The sequence below is a fragment of the Myiozetetes cayanensis genome, unplaced genomic scaffold (assembly GCF_022539395.1).
Source record: "Myiozetetes cayanensis isolate MyiCay16 unplaced genomic scaffold, myiCay2020 scf3, whole genome shotgun sequence".
Taxonomy (NCBI): Eukaryota; Metazoa; Chordata; class Aves; order Passeriformes; family Tyrannidae; genus Myiozetetes; species Myiozetetes cayanensis.
The window spans coordinates 12,411,206-12,426,375 of record NW_026087521.1 but is presented as its reverse complement, the minus strand read 5'-3'; the positions used below and the strand labels follow the sequence as shown (position 1 = coordinate 12,426,375).

The 15,170-nt window shown below is 38.7% G+C and overlaps 1 protein-coding gene across 2 annotated transcripts in view; it reads left to right on the top strand.

Moving 5' to 3' along the window:
- The window catches only part of RELN (reelin), a 283,103-nt gene that overhangs the window by 145,906 nt on the left and 122,027 nt on the right, over window positions 1-15,170 (top strand). For both annotated transcript variants that reach the window (XM_050323631.1, XM_050323630.1), the window contains exons 9-10: window positions 5,778-5,874; window positions 8,598-8,838. In XM_050323631.1, the coding sequence (XP_050179588.1) occupies window positions 5,778-5,874; window positions 8,598-8,838 (338 nt within the window). The remainder of the gene's footprint in view (window positions 1-5,777; window positions 5,875-8,597; window positions 8,839-15,170) is intronic.

Genomic DNA, 15,170 nt, shown 5'->3' with positions numbered 1-15,170 from the left:
CACCCTCTGGGAAACGGCAGCTCGCTCGGGGCCCCGTCCTCCTGAGGTTTAGCCTCAGATTAATTTTTAGGACTTCATTTATGAAGTCCTTATGATTAATTTTTATCAAGTGTATTTACTAATTATTCTTTCCATGTTTTACAGTGGAGGTTTTTAGCATACTTGCCAACCCTTTATTTTTCTTTAGATGTGAATAACTTCCTAGGATTTCCAAAATAGAACAGCCTAAATATACCAGTGAAACAAAGTTAGCTGCTCTCAGAAACCTGTGGAAAATAAATGGTTGAAATTTTGCATTACAGAATTCATAGTTTTCATTAACTCTAGAATAGATCTGATTTTTATGGAAGGCAAACACCATTGGCATTTTTGTTTCCTAATGTCAGGTATTCAAATTGTTTTTAGAATACATACACAGATGAAGACAGTCAAAATCCTTTTCTCACAAGGGAAAGAAATAAAAATATTTATTCCCATGGAAAGGTAGTCTATGATTATGAAAGAGAATAATGTTCTTACACTTTTTAATTTGCATATTTTTAAACTCAGAATATTTCTTTGTACTCTGAACTCATTCTATAAACAAGGACAAGCTTTTTAAAATAGTCTAAAGATCTAAAATTTCATAATTAAAAATCACATTTGTAATTAATTTCAAAGTTGTTGCTTCAAAGAAGAACTAAAATGCTCTTGTGACCTTCTCTTGAGAAAGTTTTCAGAGGCAGAATGGAATGAATTGCATATTTCTGTACCAGTGCTTCTGGTATATCCAGCACAAAATATTACATCTTTCAAGATGGTTAAAATCATCTGGTTCTTAATGAGAAGCCATTATAATCATACACCTAAAAAAAATTAGAATCCATGGAGCATTCATTATACCAAACTGTAAGGTTCATTACTTTGGAAAATACTATTAGCAAACCAGCCAAATTTGACCACTAGTAATTTATACTATCCAGTTTGGCTTATTTCAAGTGATATCAGCAAACCATAATCCTTAGCAAACACTAATCATTATTCATCCCATTAACAAAATGAATAAAAGTAATCTAGCACTAGATAAAAAGGATTCTTCTCAGCTCCCTTTTGTTTTTTCAGACTGCAGTCAGGACACAGTTCAAACCCTTCCACAATTTTTTTGTGTAAATCTTTCTCGTGCAGTCCCACATTAGACTCGTCCTCCTTAAAGCCAGCATTAGATATTTCATCTGCTTATCCACGGAAGCACTCGCAGGAACTATCAAGAGGTTGTCAAGAGGCGTAGGACGTCACACTCTGTAAGGAGCAAAATATTGCTTCCCTTGCAGATGGCACCCAGTTTTATCTCAGCAAAACACCAGCTTCTAATCAATGTTGTTAAGAAATCTTAGAGACCAACAGCTGTATGACTCGGGTTTCTGTAAATCTGACACAGTTGGAGGCAAAGCTGTAGTGAGAATTAATTTTGCCTGCCATTGTCAGCCTGGATACAAATAACAGAATACCTGGATACAAATAGCTGATATGTGGTGCCTTCATAAAATCCCTCCTGAAATACTGTGCTTTTAGTACTTCTACCTACATGACATTTGAAAAAATAAGGCAGGTATAATATTCACTAGCACTTCAGATGGCATTGGAGGAAACCAAAATCAGTTTAACAAGACCTGAAATTAAAAAAGGCAAAAAGTCATGACTGTTTCAGTTGGACATGCTGGGGGTGGTCAGTGCTGGTCAGGTCCTGGCTATGGGTTACCAGTCCTCTGAAATAAGCAGCAAAGCAGTTGAGAAACATACTTTTGTTTCCTTTTTCTATTCTTTCCTGTTTAGCTAAGCAGAATTAACAAAGCAGCTGTCAGGAGATGTTTAGCGATCCCATACTCTGCCAGTCAAAACCCTCCTCTATTAGCATCAGTGCCTGGACTAAATTTTGAGAAAATTTTATTTTATTGAAATGGCTTGGGAAAAAATCCAAGCATGTTAAGCACTAGCCAAATAAATCAGTGTTTCAGAATATTCAGCATATGAAAATGGTTGGATTTTGTAACAGAAACTGCTCATCATTTTTGATAACAGACAAAATTGCTGTCTGAGCTTCAAATGTATCATTTAAAATTAAATCCATGAAGGTTGTCTCTACTCTAGCTTTTTTCCAGAAGTTTTGGAAGTCTGTGAACTTCAGATGAAAGCCTATCAAAAGGAGAAAAATAAACCCAAAGGAGAAAAATGCTTTGTTCCTGAAACACAAGGACAAGCTTGCCTGAATATATGTAAGGAAAAAATTTGGCTGTTCTTGGTTGGAGGATGGTTTGTTGTGCCCCCTGCCTCCAGTAGATAATTACACATGCAAGCCCTTAATATTGATAGTATAATCATAACTCTTAGTCAGATTTAGCAAGCAATATCCTCACCAAGGCATTGGGTTTGCTGAGACATGCTCAGTTTAAGAAAGAAATTGCATTTTTCTCTAACGTAGTGACTTACTAACACAGACTTCTTTACAGTAATCATTTTGCATGTTTGCTGCCCTTTTTAGTGGCTAATTCAAAACCTGGACTTTCCTGATTTAAAATAAGACTAATCTAATCCCATTCAAAAGATTTTATGTACAACTTTTTCTTCAGAGGACAGGAGGGTATGAAGATTTACGGCATGACATCCTGCCCCTGCTGCTCTGCTGAGAGCTGACAAACTGTTTATTACCATCTCTAGGATCAGTGGGAAGGACACGTCCCTCCCCAGCTGAATTTGCCCTCCATTCCTGCTGGTACTGCTTGAATTTTGATCACCTATTTGTTCACAAAGTCAGAGTGTAGCTTTGCTGGTCGAGACAGAGGCAAACATCCAAAAAGTAGATTTCTATTTTGAATAATCCTAGTTTATGGTTACACAAATAACAGCAGTATGGAGTAATAGCAGTAATACTAAGTAATAGTAATATTTAGAGTAATATTGAAGATTATATTGAAAGCCAGTGATTTGTAAGACCATCTCAGTAAACCCTGTCCTATAGTGCAGTTGCATGTTCATCCTCTTCCCTTTTCTTGGGAAGAAATTCTTAATGTAGACCAGGATCTATACTACTTTTACAAAAGATTCAAGCACCAGATCCACGTGCTTCTTGTATATTTAAAATATATGGTTCAAATATTAAAGAATAAATGAACCATGTTGATGATTTTCTTCAGATGTATTTTTTTTTTTTGGTCAGTTCGAGTTTTGCAGAATTAAATGGTTACATGAAAAATAACTTTGCTATCTTATGATTTTGAATCAAGACCAGACATACAGAGAATTTAAACACCGATAAAAATACATTTGTCATCACAGTCAGTAATTGCTACTTATGTTGACCTCAAGGACTTTCCCAAACTAATTTTAATCTTAACACAACCTGACCTACTTATTAAAATAGCGATAAAACCCAGCATTCTTCTCCCTTCTTTTCATTGCCTCCATTGCTCTTTTTCCAATATCACAAGTGAAATACAGCATCTACCTTGCAAAGCCCTTTCTGAGTGGGCCCATTTCTTTTAAGCAATAACTTTGATCTTCATTGCATAGTTGAGGGTGTTCAGATCTAACAGACAACATTTTTCATATTGATTGTGCAGCAAATCTGGCCTTCTCTCCATTTTAAGCAGCATATTTGGCCTTAGCTTTGTTTAACAGCACTGTACCAAAAGTTGATTGTAACACTAACTGGAATGGCACATGTTATAAAGTCTATATTGCTGTTTATTTTTATTGTTTATGTTCCTTTAATTTCTGTTTAACAGGAAACTCAGTATGTTGCTGGTTTGCCTCACAGCCTCTGGCCAGCCAAAGTGGTTAAACTGGCTGAAGTTCACTGATATTTGAACTGAATTTCCCTGGAATAAAATGAACGAGTGTGATTAAGGGTTGGAGCTCCTAAATTCCACACAAGCAGGAGCTGACAGCAGATGTCACTTAGTAAAGTAGACCATCTCAGCAGATGGGCAAATATGAAATGCAGAGGCTTTTCCTGACATCATTTTGTTTTAATATGATAGAAATAAAATGCCTTGTCAGTAAAATATACCCAGACAGTTGCTTTGTAGTCATTTTGGATACATGGTTGGTAATTCAAAGTCCTGCTGCCTTTGCAATATTAATTATTCTGTGCCTCTTTACAGCAAGAATATGTGTCAGACCAGCTGAACGTACCGCACGCAGCTGTAGTGGCTCGGAAGTATCTGTTACTCCATTTGCAACTTAACATTAGTGAAAGATAGAGAAAAGCAACTTTGTGGATCATTTTCAGGATGCTAGTTGATGTATCAGGCAAAATTATAGAGGCAGGATTTCATCCCATGTTTTGGAGTGGTATTCCCCTGCAGAGGTATGTGATGTGTGTCTCAGAGTAGAAAAGCAGTTCTGTAGAGCTGAGAGCTGCAAACACGAACTGCCTCAGGGGAGCTGGGGCTGCAAGCAGTGTGCTTAATGACATATGTTCCCATTAAAATGTGTAAGCTGTTCTCTTGTACAAGTGGTTAACACCTTTTTAATCAGGCCGTTTATTTCATTACAAAAATAAGCACCCCGGATTGGAAAATGGTAGTATTTTATGGTCAGCAGTGTATATATGCATTTATACGTGTATTCAAATATGTACATACACAATTTTCAGTGTAATTTAATGTAACTGAGACACATAAACATAACATACTACTTGTAGCACATATAATACATAGTCATATTGTGAGCAAAGCTGTGGTACTCACTCAGCAGTATCTTGATGCCATCAAAGGTGCTGCTTAATTGAGAGCTGCTTCTCTCAAATATGGAAGGTATCTGACTGCTGCTTTGAATCTCACATTTCAACATGTTAATGAAGTAAAGATCTTTGGAGCACCCGTTAGGATTTGTCTGTTTCACTGCGCAACAAATTTCCTGACGTGGATGAATTAGCCTGTATAAAGAAAAATAGTATTTTTAGTCTATTTAATTACTACTCAAGTTGTTTATCATGTTTTCTAGGTTGAATTTCTAAGTACTGGTTTTTGTGTTATTTTGACTGTCCCATGTATTAATTGTTAAGCTTATCTTTTGTGACAACACCCAGAAGGCACCCTTTTATAAATCAAAAGTAAATATATTACCCTACCTTGCAGGGGTGCCATAAGGCTTAATTAGTTCATTTTTGTAAAGTGTTCTGAGATTCCCAGATGAGCATCAAATGTTTGTTATTAATTATAGGGTCTAGGGAGTGTATTGGATGATTTCTTAATTTAATTCTCTTCAGGCAACCTTAAAATAAATAATTTTGTAACATCTTTATTCTTTTAAATTCCTAAAGCACATTTGTTCTTGGTTTAAGTAATTCTGTGTATATTTTCCTCTAATGTATTTTTCTTTCTAGTAATTTTTTTTTTAATACAGTAATATGAAAAACAGTCTCTTACTGTTTTCCCTATGAATTCTGTTATCTGGATTATTCTCTAATAAAAAGGTTTTGTTTAAACATTATATGGTGGGGATTTTCTGCAGTTGGGGGCGTTAAGTAATTTGCTTGGCTTCCCCTGGGAAATTTGCTGAGATTACATGGCACTGCTGTGATTTATCATTTCTACTTTACTTCTGACTCATAAAACATGCATTATTTTGTGTTTACCTTCAGCAACAGATCACAGGAAATTTCATCATCAATCAAAGTGCTTTAAAATCGGGAGAAGTGATAATGTGACAAAGGCACAGTCAGCAACTGTGGTTATTGGAGAATCATTTATTGCTTCATTGTGTCGTAACACTTCTCATGTTATTGCTTTTCTCAGGATCGGGTTCATGTCGATTTAGTTACTCAGATCCCAGCATCACCGTGTCCTACAGTAAGAACAGTTCTGCAGATTGGACTCAGCTGGAGAAAATTAGGTTTGTTACAGCTTTTTAATCATTTTCATGCTTTCCAGCTGAGCAGGTGGTGTTTAAACCTGGCTCTTTCAAAACTTGTTTTCTTTGTTAACTTTTCGGTTTTCACTTGTTCATACATGTTAAAAGATGAAGGGTGAAATTCCTTGCTAATTGCAGAACTGCCACTGGGTTTGGTAAATCACAATTTCATCCACCGAGTATGTGGGAGGTGAGAATGACTTCAGACTTAAAATGCAACTCCAATAACCAGCGTGTTCGGGTGCCTGGAAAACCAAAACTTTGATGACTTCTGCATTTTAGCACCACTTTTACTGTCAGCAGGAGCCGTATTTTATACTATTATGACTTTCTACACTGGTAGGATAAAATATTCAATAAAAATAGTTTATAGTTTGATATGAACAGTTCACTCTTAACACTCTTGTAGTAATAAGATTGTGTGAATAGTGGCTTGTTTTTAAACAGACTGTTTTACATGAAAGCACAAGGGATTATCAATGAGAAAATTAAATTTTTTAATTGCACTATGCACACCTTTAAAAAGAGAGTCAATGTCAGAGATGGATTTTTCTAAGAGACCATAGTATTTTATTAAATAACATTAGGAAAGGCATTTTGTGCAATGGCATATATACATATTTATAGAACTGATGAAGAAAAAATTGTCATTTATGTGTAATGTCATCATAGCATCTCAGTCTGTGCATGTGTCTGTGCTACAGTTTTGATTTGCTTGATTTGCTTTTCACTCCATTGAGACAACTTGCAGAGCCAAAGACTCCTTAATTTTTGATGAATAAGCAAAACTCTAGCTGCAAGGCTGTGGATTTCAGAATCTCATCCTCCAATTCCTTGTGGGAGTAGGATTAGGATTTCATTTAAAAAGCATAAATTATGAAAAACTTTATTAAAACAGATGGTACTAATTTGTATCTCAGAAAAATATAAAGCAAGAGTAACTTAACTGGTGTGGGGCATTGGTGTTGCCTCAGAGTAATCACATAATACCTTTTATTTTTCTCACATTGATGCAAAATTACATACCCAGTCCATAACTTCAGCTCACTTGCTCTCATAGCTCTACAAACCAGGAAACTCAAGAGTTGTGATGGTGCAAACACAACCCTTGAAACCCAACTTTTTTTAAGTTAATGTGCATACAGTTTGATACCTCTTGCCTCAGCTTTGATGCTGGAGCCACCAGTAGAAAATAGGTCAATAGAGCAGTGTCGTGCGAAGTGGAAAGGATGAGTTATGGAAGGATGCTCCTGTCTCCTGTGGTCCGTATGAATTACAGTGTTTATTTGAATGTGCTTCAGCGACTTTCACTGCACTACACGCAGCTCCAGGGAATGGTGGGAGAACTGGGAAGACATGGGACAGGAGGGCAGCTGTGAAGGGGAGGTGTTGTGTTGGTGTGTGCTGTGTCAGTGGGATTTCTCCTCTGGACTCCCGGGAGGGAGGGAGCAGAAGGATCTCTTGGGGAAGACGGGTGCTGTGTGTGGGCTCAGGGGAGAAGTGAGGATGTCTCAGAGTAGCATTGCAGTGGAGGGTGACAGACATAACATTTAGCAAGTGCAGGTTGATTTGTGGGGGCAGATTCTGGGTGTGAATATGGGACAAATGCAGTTGCTTTTCAGCATATCACTGTGCTTTCAAAAGAGAAGTTCCTGTTTTCTTCTATAAAAGCAACCTATTGGTGCCCTCTTTCCACAAAAGCTCTGGTTTGTCTCTAATGAACTATTCACCCTTCAAAGCATCACTGCCAAGGCACAGGCAAGGTTGAGTAGCTGACATCTTGAAACCCCAATTTTGTAACTCCTTGCAGCCTGAAGTTTGAACGCAGCTAATGCCCTGGCTGGGTGATTAATAAACTAAAAATAATAATTCTCAGCATTACTTCCTTACACACAGAGTTCAGTCCTTTCATGGCCCTAGCAATGTAAAGACATTCACCCAGAGCTCAGGTCAAACCTCAATCCTTTCATAGCTCTGAGGACAGCTCCGTGAAGCAGAGCTCAAGGCCCTGATCATTGCCTTATGGTAATACTCCTGCTCTGCCTCTCCTCCCTGCATTTTCCATTTTCAGAAGCAAGAGAGAGGACAAATGGGTTGTTTCTTCTGTATTGTTCTTGAAGCAGAACATGGAAGGAACAACAACTTTGCTCTCCCGTCCACAGAATTATCCTGACAGCAGGGGTGCAGGATTGGAAGGACATGTTTGTCAGAGAAAATTCCCATCTTTTCCCTCCAACCATTTTGCTCCATTCAGATCTATGAGGGACTGAAGCATCAGGAGTCCAAAGATTCTTTTGGTGAAGCAAATATCACATTTTGGGAGACCTGTTTTTGTAAGGAGCTTCCTTAACATTTCCTTTTGGTTATATCTGCAAATGAACCTGGCAATGCCCAGTCACCTCAGAGCTGTGACCAACACTGATCACGGACGTGGCCCTGCTCTGTCTTCCTGCTCTTGAAACATCTGCATTTATCTGTTGTATTATTGCTTTATTCTTTGAATCAGGGCTGCCTGTTAGGGCTGGATGTGCACTGCCTGACACAGCAGGACTCTGCCTCAGGGCAGGTATTTTCTGATCTCCACAAAACACCATACAAGGGTCATCAGCACAGCTGTGTCACACCTAGTAAATGTGTTATTTGAAGGAAGAGTTTTCCTGGTTATGGCTTAAAATTTGTCTAATTTCATATCCTTGTTTTTTCAGTGCCCCTTCCAACATCAGCACAATCATCCACATCTTGTACCTTCCTGAAGATGCTAAAGGGGAGAACGTCCATTTTCAGTGGAAACAGGATTATGTTCCCGCTGGTGATGTGTATGAAGCCTGTTGGGCATTGGACAATATCCTGATCATAAATGCTGCTCACAGAAAAGTTGTGTTAGAAGATAATCTGGATCCTGTGGATACTGGCAATTGGCTTTTCTTTCCTGGGGCCACAGTTAAGGTTAGTCTGATTTTCCATGGCTTAGTGTTATTATTGGTCTTGTATGTAGAAGAAGACAGTAACATCTAACCAAACTGTGAACATAAGGCTGTTCAGGTCACTCCATTTGCTTCTAGAATTGGGCTCAGTTTAACTTTGTTTTTACCTTTTCACTGTCCCATTGGGGCTTTCGAAAACAATGAGACTTTTCTGACATGACCAAGACCAAATGGCAGTTTATACTGTCATGTCAAAGATCATGTAACAGAAAATGTGAAACAGCTTCCTTTTAGCAAAACAGTGCAATATTTTTGAAACAAATTCAAGTCTTTCTGCTGGATATTTTGAAAACTACCTGCTTGTTTAACTTGGTGTTATTCAGCTACAGCTACTCACTTCACAAACCATCACAAAAAATATGGTTTCCCAATTTTTCTGTCTGTGAATATCCCATCTCATTGCAGCATGCATTCAGCTAGTGGCTGCTCTTGATATTCTCTTTTTTTTGGCATGATCCTGTTTTGATATATGAAATCCAGCCAGACCATTATGCCTTGGGAAAAACTCTAAGGAGCCCAGCAAGATCTCTGTGCACAGAGTTCCTTCATATACAGAGTTGTTCAATGTTTGGAAATCAGCTGGATTCTTGCTTTCTGTGTTTCCAAGCAGCCAGAATTTGATCAGCCGATGACTCTCTGGTTTCATCCTATTTTTCATTCACAAAAAAAGCAGATTTATGTCAGGGTTCATTTATGATGCTGGTAATGGTTTTGGCAATTGCACAGGAAACAGATGTTGAATACTAGAGCAGTAAGAGGTTGGTTTTGGCCTCATCCTTTTCCCACAGAACCTGATATAAAGGTCCTCAAATTAATAGTTTTAGAAATAAATATTCCCACTAATCTACTACTCTTAGTACCTGCATATTTTCTCTTTTGTTTACTTCAGCAAGACCATTTAAACTACATTGACAAAGTTTTTAGATGAGATTTTAGAATCAAATAGTGTCCTGGATATTTAATGAATATTATGGGATCAGATCACACTTGTTGTTTTGTCAGTCTTATCTTATTTTAAAATCCAGCCTACACATGTGAAGCTGTGAAACCAAAGCAAGGATTAATGTACCATAGGCACCATTACTTCTTCTCAGATAACCAAGCCTAAATACTGCTTGCTCCTTCTGAAACACTTGAAAATAGTGACTAAACTTCAACAAATAAACCTCTTTTGTTGTTGTTATTGATAACGATGTTTTGTTTGTGGGGTTTTAGGGTTTTTGTGTTTGTTGGTTTTGTTTTGTTTTGTTTTGTGGTGTTGGTGGTTATTTTGGAGTTTGTTTAGTTAAATTCAGCCAGTCTGAACCAATACACACCTACGGTTACATGAAGGATAAGGGATCTAAACCAGGAGATCACTGAGTATTTCTAGAAATCTCATTTAAACTCAAGCCTTACATGTGCCATGAGTGAGGATTAAGGAACCTGCGATTCCTCCAAGGTCATCTTCTGTTTTAAGTACGAGTGAAATGTGCAAATGCCTATTCCCAGCTGACATCTGACTGTGTAGCCACTTACACCAGCTTAAGGATGTGTGGAAGACTGTGGTGTAGCCACACTGGATTAAAGCTCTATATGATACATGGCTTTTATTCTTCATGGGACCCTGCAGTGTATCTAGGTTGTCACCAGAGCACTCCTTTACTCAAATCACATTTTTAAGGTTCTGGCTCCAGTCTTCCTCAGATTTTCAGGAACAATCTTGCCAAATATAATTTGAACAGATTTTTCAATGTGAATTTCATGTTATGTCAAAAGTAAAACTATAAATTGGGTCAAGATTTACATCAGATCAGCATAAACCCTGTCGTAGCATTCTAGGATCAAGAACAATTTTCTGACAATTCTTTTTTGGCTTTTCATGCTTAGAACATTATATAAAAATTTACAAAAACTTGTAATATTTACTTTAAACACTTAGCATTTCTCTAACCTCACTTCATCAGAAACACAATATTTTGTATAAATAGAAAGGTAAGAATCTTTATAGGTTGAGCTAGTGACATCAAAAATGGCGTAGGGTAAAGTTTTAGGAGATTTCTCTATCATAATCAAAGGTGTTGGCTGCAGAATAATGTTTGAGAAACCCTTGCAGTGTTACAGGATTATCTTACATCACAGATAATTCTATTCCCTTTTTCCTACAAGTCTTTTTGCTTCCCAGATGTCAAGAGTTTGCTAAATAGTCCTGATGAAATAGTAAGAAAAACGAAAAGGAACAAGGTGGCTTTTAAAATTGTTTGTTATACTTGTACATGCTCTTATTGGATGATTACGAAGTTGCAAAGAAAGTTGGGGGATTTTTTTCTGTCAAAAGCTTACTTTGGTAGCACTTGAACTCTACTAAAATAAGTAGCAAAGATTACAAATCCAGGAGTTCTGCTGGTAAAACTGCTCAGATTAGCAAATTTAAAAGGCAACTGAAATGAAGGAAAGTACTACCATAAAAACTGCTGTCTGGGTCCTGGGTTAGGTTCTGTGGTCAACTCAGTCACTGGAGTGGACAGTGCAAGTATTAATGGTAATTATGCAGCAATGTGTTCACTCCAGTTTGGGGGTTTGGATATGTGTTCTCAAGAAACCCTGTGGGAACTTGCCTGAGCCCAGCTTGGGAAGCAGTTTCTCCTCCTCTCCCAGTCTGCTTGAGCTTGGACCAGGAATTTCCTTTTGTGTCTTGCTGCACTCAGGAGCGGTTGCTACTCCTTTGAAAGCACATGGCTGGTTGCAGACGCAGCTGGACCTGGCTATTGAAATAGGATGCAAGCTGAGAGATAAGCCACTGAATTTGTGTGTTTTGGTTCCAAAGAAGGCAGCAAAAGGCAAGAGAGACGCTGTTAGCGAGGCCAATCAACCCTTAGGAGATTAATTGGATCCACTGGAACGTATTTATCTGTGTTGGACTGTGTTGGAAGGGTGTTGAGCAGGATAAATTCCTGACCTCGTTTCAATATTTCCAGTGACAGCTCTGAGCGTGAGCATGGACACACAACTGAGCATGGTTAGAATGTTGCACTGGTGGTTGAGATTGCTGAAATGCATGAAACAGTGATGTACTGGGAGAGCTGTTAAAGGTCTGGGAACCTCAAAACTTCATATCTAATCTGGGGGAAAGATAAGATCTTCTTCCTTCAGTAATGCTTCTTGGATCTCTACTCCTGTAGAATAGAAAAGTGATCTCTTCCTTCAGTGAATGCTTCATATTTCTTATATATTTGACCAGTAATTGCTGTGTTTTGAGGTACAACATTTGAGGTACAAGGGTTTTTTGTTTTCTCTGATTGCCCTGGGCCAAAACTGGATGTGCAAGCTCAAAAACTCAGGTTGACAAGGGAGACAATCTCACAGTCTTTTGTCTCTGCAGTGCTTTGATTACATAATAACAGCATTGAGACCAAACCACCTATCTCTGAAATTTTTCCACTTCTGGGAAAAAGCAGTATGGATCATGACAGACACCAGAGCATCCATGTGTTTGATCATGATGTGTTCACCCAGTGACACTTTTCATTTTTGAGAAGAGCCAAGTTAGAGAATTGCTGTCTCAGTAGCTGCAGCCACACTTCACTTGGTGGCTGAAAGTTGCCATTTGGTTAGCTGGGTTGGTTCTGTCTGCAGGGTTTGGGGACTACACCTGCAGTTGTTGGTGCTGCTGAGCTGTGTCTGCACAGCCTGGCATAGCATGGGAGGGGGCAAGAGCAAGTTGGGTTTAAGACCAGGGAATGGCATCTGATGCACATTATTCACAACTGTGTACACGACCAAAAAATCCTGAAACTGTTCAAATCCCAATATCCTGATTCACTAACGCTTGTAAGTAACTGGTCACCACCATTCAGCTCATTTTAATTTCCCAGATATGCATGCCAACGTAGCAGAAGAGAAAGTTGCATTAGGAGAGAGTGGCAGAGCTGACCACTCACACTCAGAAAAATATGCTGAATGTGTGTCTGTAAAACACTGTGACCTTTCACCACACCCTGAGCAGAACAGGGCTGTGCACATCCTAGATCTGCAAGTCCTTCCTGATCCTGTGTTGTTTTGTGTGTTACTGAGCAGAGAAGACATACACACAGGCCTGGGAGTTTGGCAAAAAGAAAGGCTGATTAAGCTTTTTGACCCTCCCTAGTTCTAGGGTAGATTTCCAAATATCTGAATACTCTGTTAATTAATAGGAATGGCTTTGGATAGTCTTCTTCCAAAACAAACATCCTGATATTCCATATATATCTCTTTTGGGTTTGTTTGTGCTAAAATGAACAAGATTTTTTTTTCCATTTTCTGAATCAGATTAAATATGTCTGAAGGAGGAGAGGTGATGAGGTAATGCTCTACGTATGCCACTGTGAAAACGGTAGATTGAAATTGCTATGACCTTATATTGGTCAAAATTCCAAAGATATCAGTGCTTCCTACAAAATTTCTTTGTTTTTTGAAAAGGATATAACAAGACAGTATTTGGTCTGTGGGCCAAACCCAGCCTTCCAGCCAGCTGCTTTGCGTCACAGGAGCCCTTATCCACCACATCTTCCTGGGAAGCAACAAGCAGGCTTCCTGCTGCACCTCATCTGAAAGCCATTCCTGCTTCTCTGTGGGTGGAAGGAGTGTGAGAGAGGAGGAGAGGTGAAGAAAGCAGTGCAGGATGCATAGAACCTGTCAGCTGGCTCCCTTTAGGGAGAGTGTGGCCACTCTGAGCTGTGCCCACGAGGAGGCATTTGTATATCCATATCTAGCCCATACATGGAGGTGCTCTTGCTTTTTGTTGGTTTTTTTTTTTCTTTGCTAATAGTTACACTTTTAATTAAATTGATAATACTTAGATACAATGCCTAGGGGTTCATTAGAACTGACAGGTGGTTGACTGTGGTGCTGTGAGTCGCTTGGGCAGCTGAGAGTTGATGTCAGGCAGCAACGCTGAACCTGCACCTTCCTCTATGCCAGTTCCCGTGGCTTGGAAGTGTTGGGAGCGGTGGCAGGGAGCCAGCACTAGCTCTGAACTGGTGTCAAAGCACCAGGAGTCTTTCCTGCCTCCTAGAAGGAAAGAATTTGGTCTTTGCAGGTCACTGTGAGATGCACATTAACAAAAACAACATGAATTGACCCATTAGATGCCGAGGAGTAGAAACGACTTTGCTTGATTCTTTCTCACTCTAATTTCACAGTGGTGTACATACACAGCATTACTTTCAGAAGATCACATGAGGCTTGTGGCAGAGTGCTACAAACATCAATAGTTGCCAATAACATAGAGGAATAGTTCAGTTCATGCCAGTTAAATGACTCATTAAGGAAACCGGTCATAGCCAGAATGACCAATGTTGTACAAACATCATGAAATGTCCTAGAAAATTAAGAACTCCATACAAATGATACAAACCCCTCATAAACAAGGAAAGTGTTTTGAGCACCAGCCTTTGAATAACAGTCTATAATTGGAAATTACAAGTGAAAACACACTTTTTGAATGTTTATTGCTACGTCACAGGACAAGTTTCATCCCATTGTTTTGGAAAGGGAAAGTGTGCTATAATGCCCTGTGCAGCTGGCCTGCTTGTGCAGCCAGCGTTTTAGTTCTGTACATTAAATGATGTAAAAAGGTAGCACGTGGGAAAGATTAAATCTATGTTTATCTCCTGGGAAGGTATACTAATCACATTGTGGTTTTTCCTTTGATTAAAGAAGGGATGTCAGGCCAGAAGCATTTACAGCCAAATCAACAGAATTTAAAATTTGAAATCGTCCTTAAATTCTGTCATTGTATCTTTACTGGCTGAGACACTGCATACAGAGTATGATTTTTATCAAGACTTAATCTATCCTTGTACCTCCTATCATGTCAAAACTTAAAAGTTTTTAAAACCTGCATGACTCATTCCCAGAAAGACACAATATCTAATTTATAGCTCCGTTGACAATGCTGCTTCAATTAATTTTCTTCATCTTTTTTCTCTTTCCTCTGCTTCTCATATCTCATCTGTTTGCATTGCCTAGATTTTAATTAAAAAACCTCTCCTCTCTAAGGAGCAATCTGAAGTGGCAAAAATAATCACTTAAAATATTACAGTCATTAAAAAATTGGCTGCGGTCAAAGCCATGCATTTTCAATTTGCCGACAAACGATATTTTCGTTTCTTTTTAAAGTGCATTTTGTATTTGAATAGCATACGCCAGCCAGCCCGGCTACCAGAGATGCTCCTCCAGCTGGGTGGGCTGCGTGACAACTCCTTAATGGGGGAAATTGATGGCCCTCTGCTCGTGTAGGGGTGAAGGCATACTGGGCAGATTTCTTTCCATCTG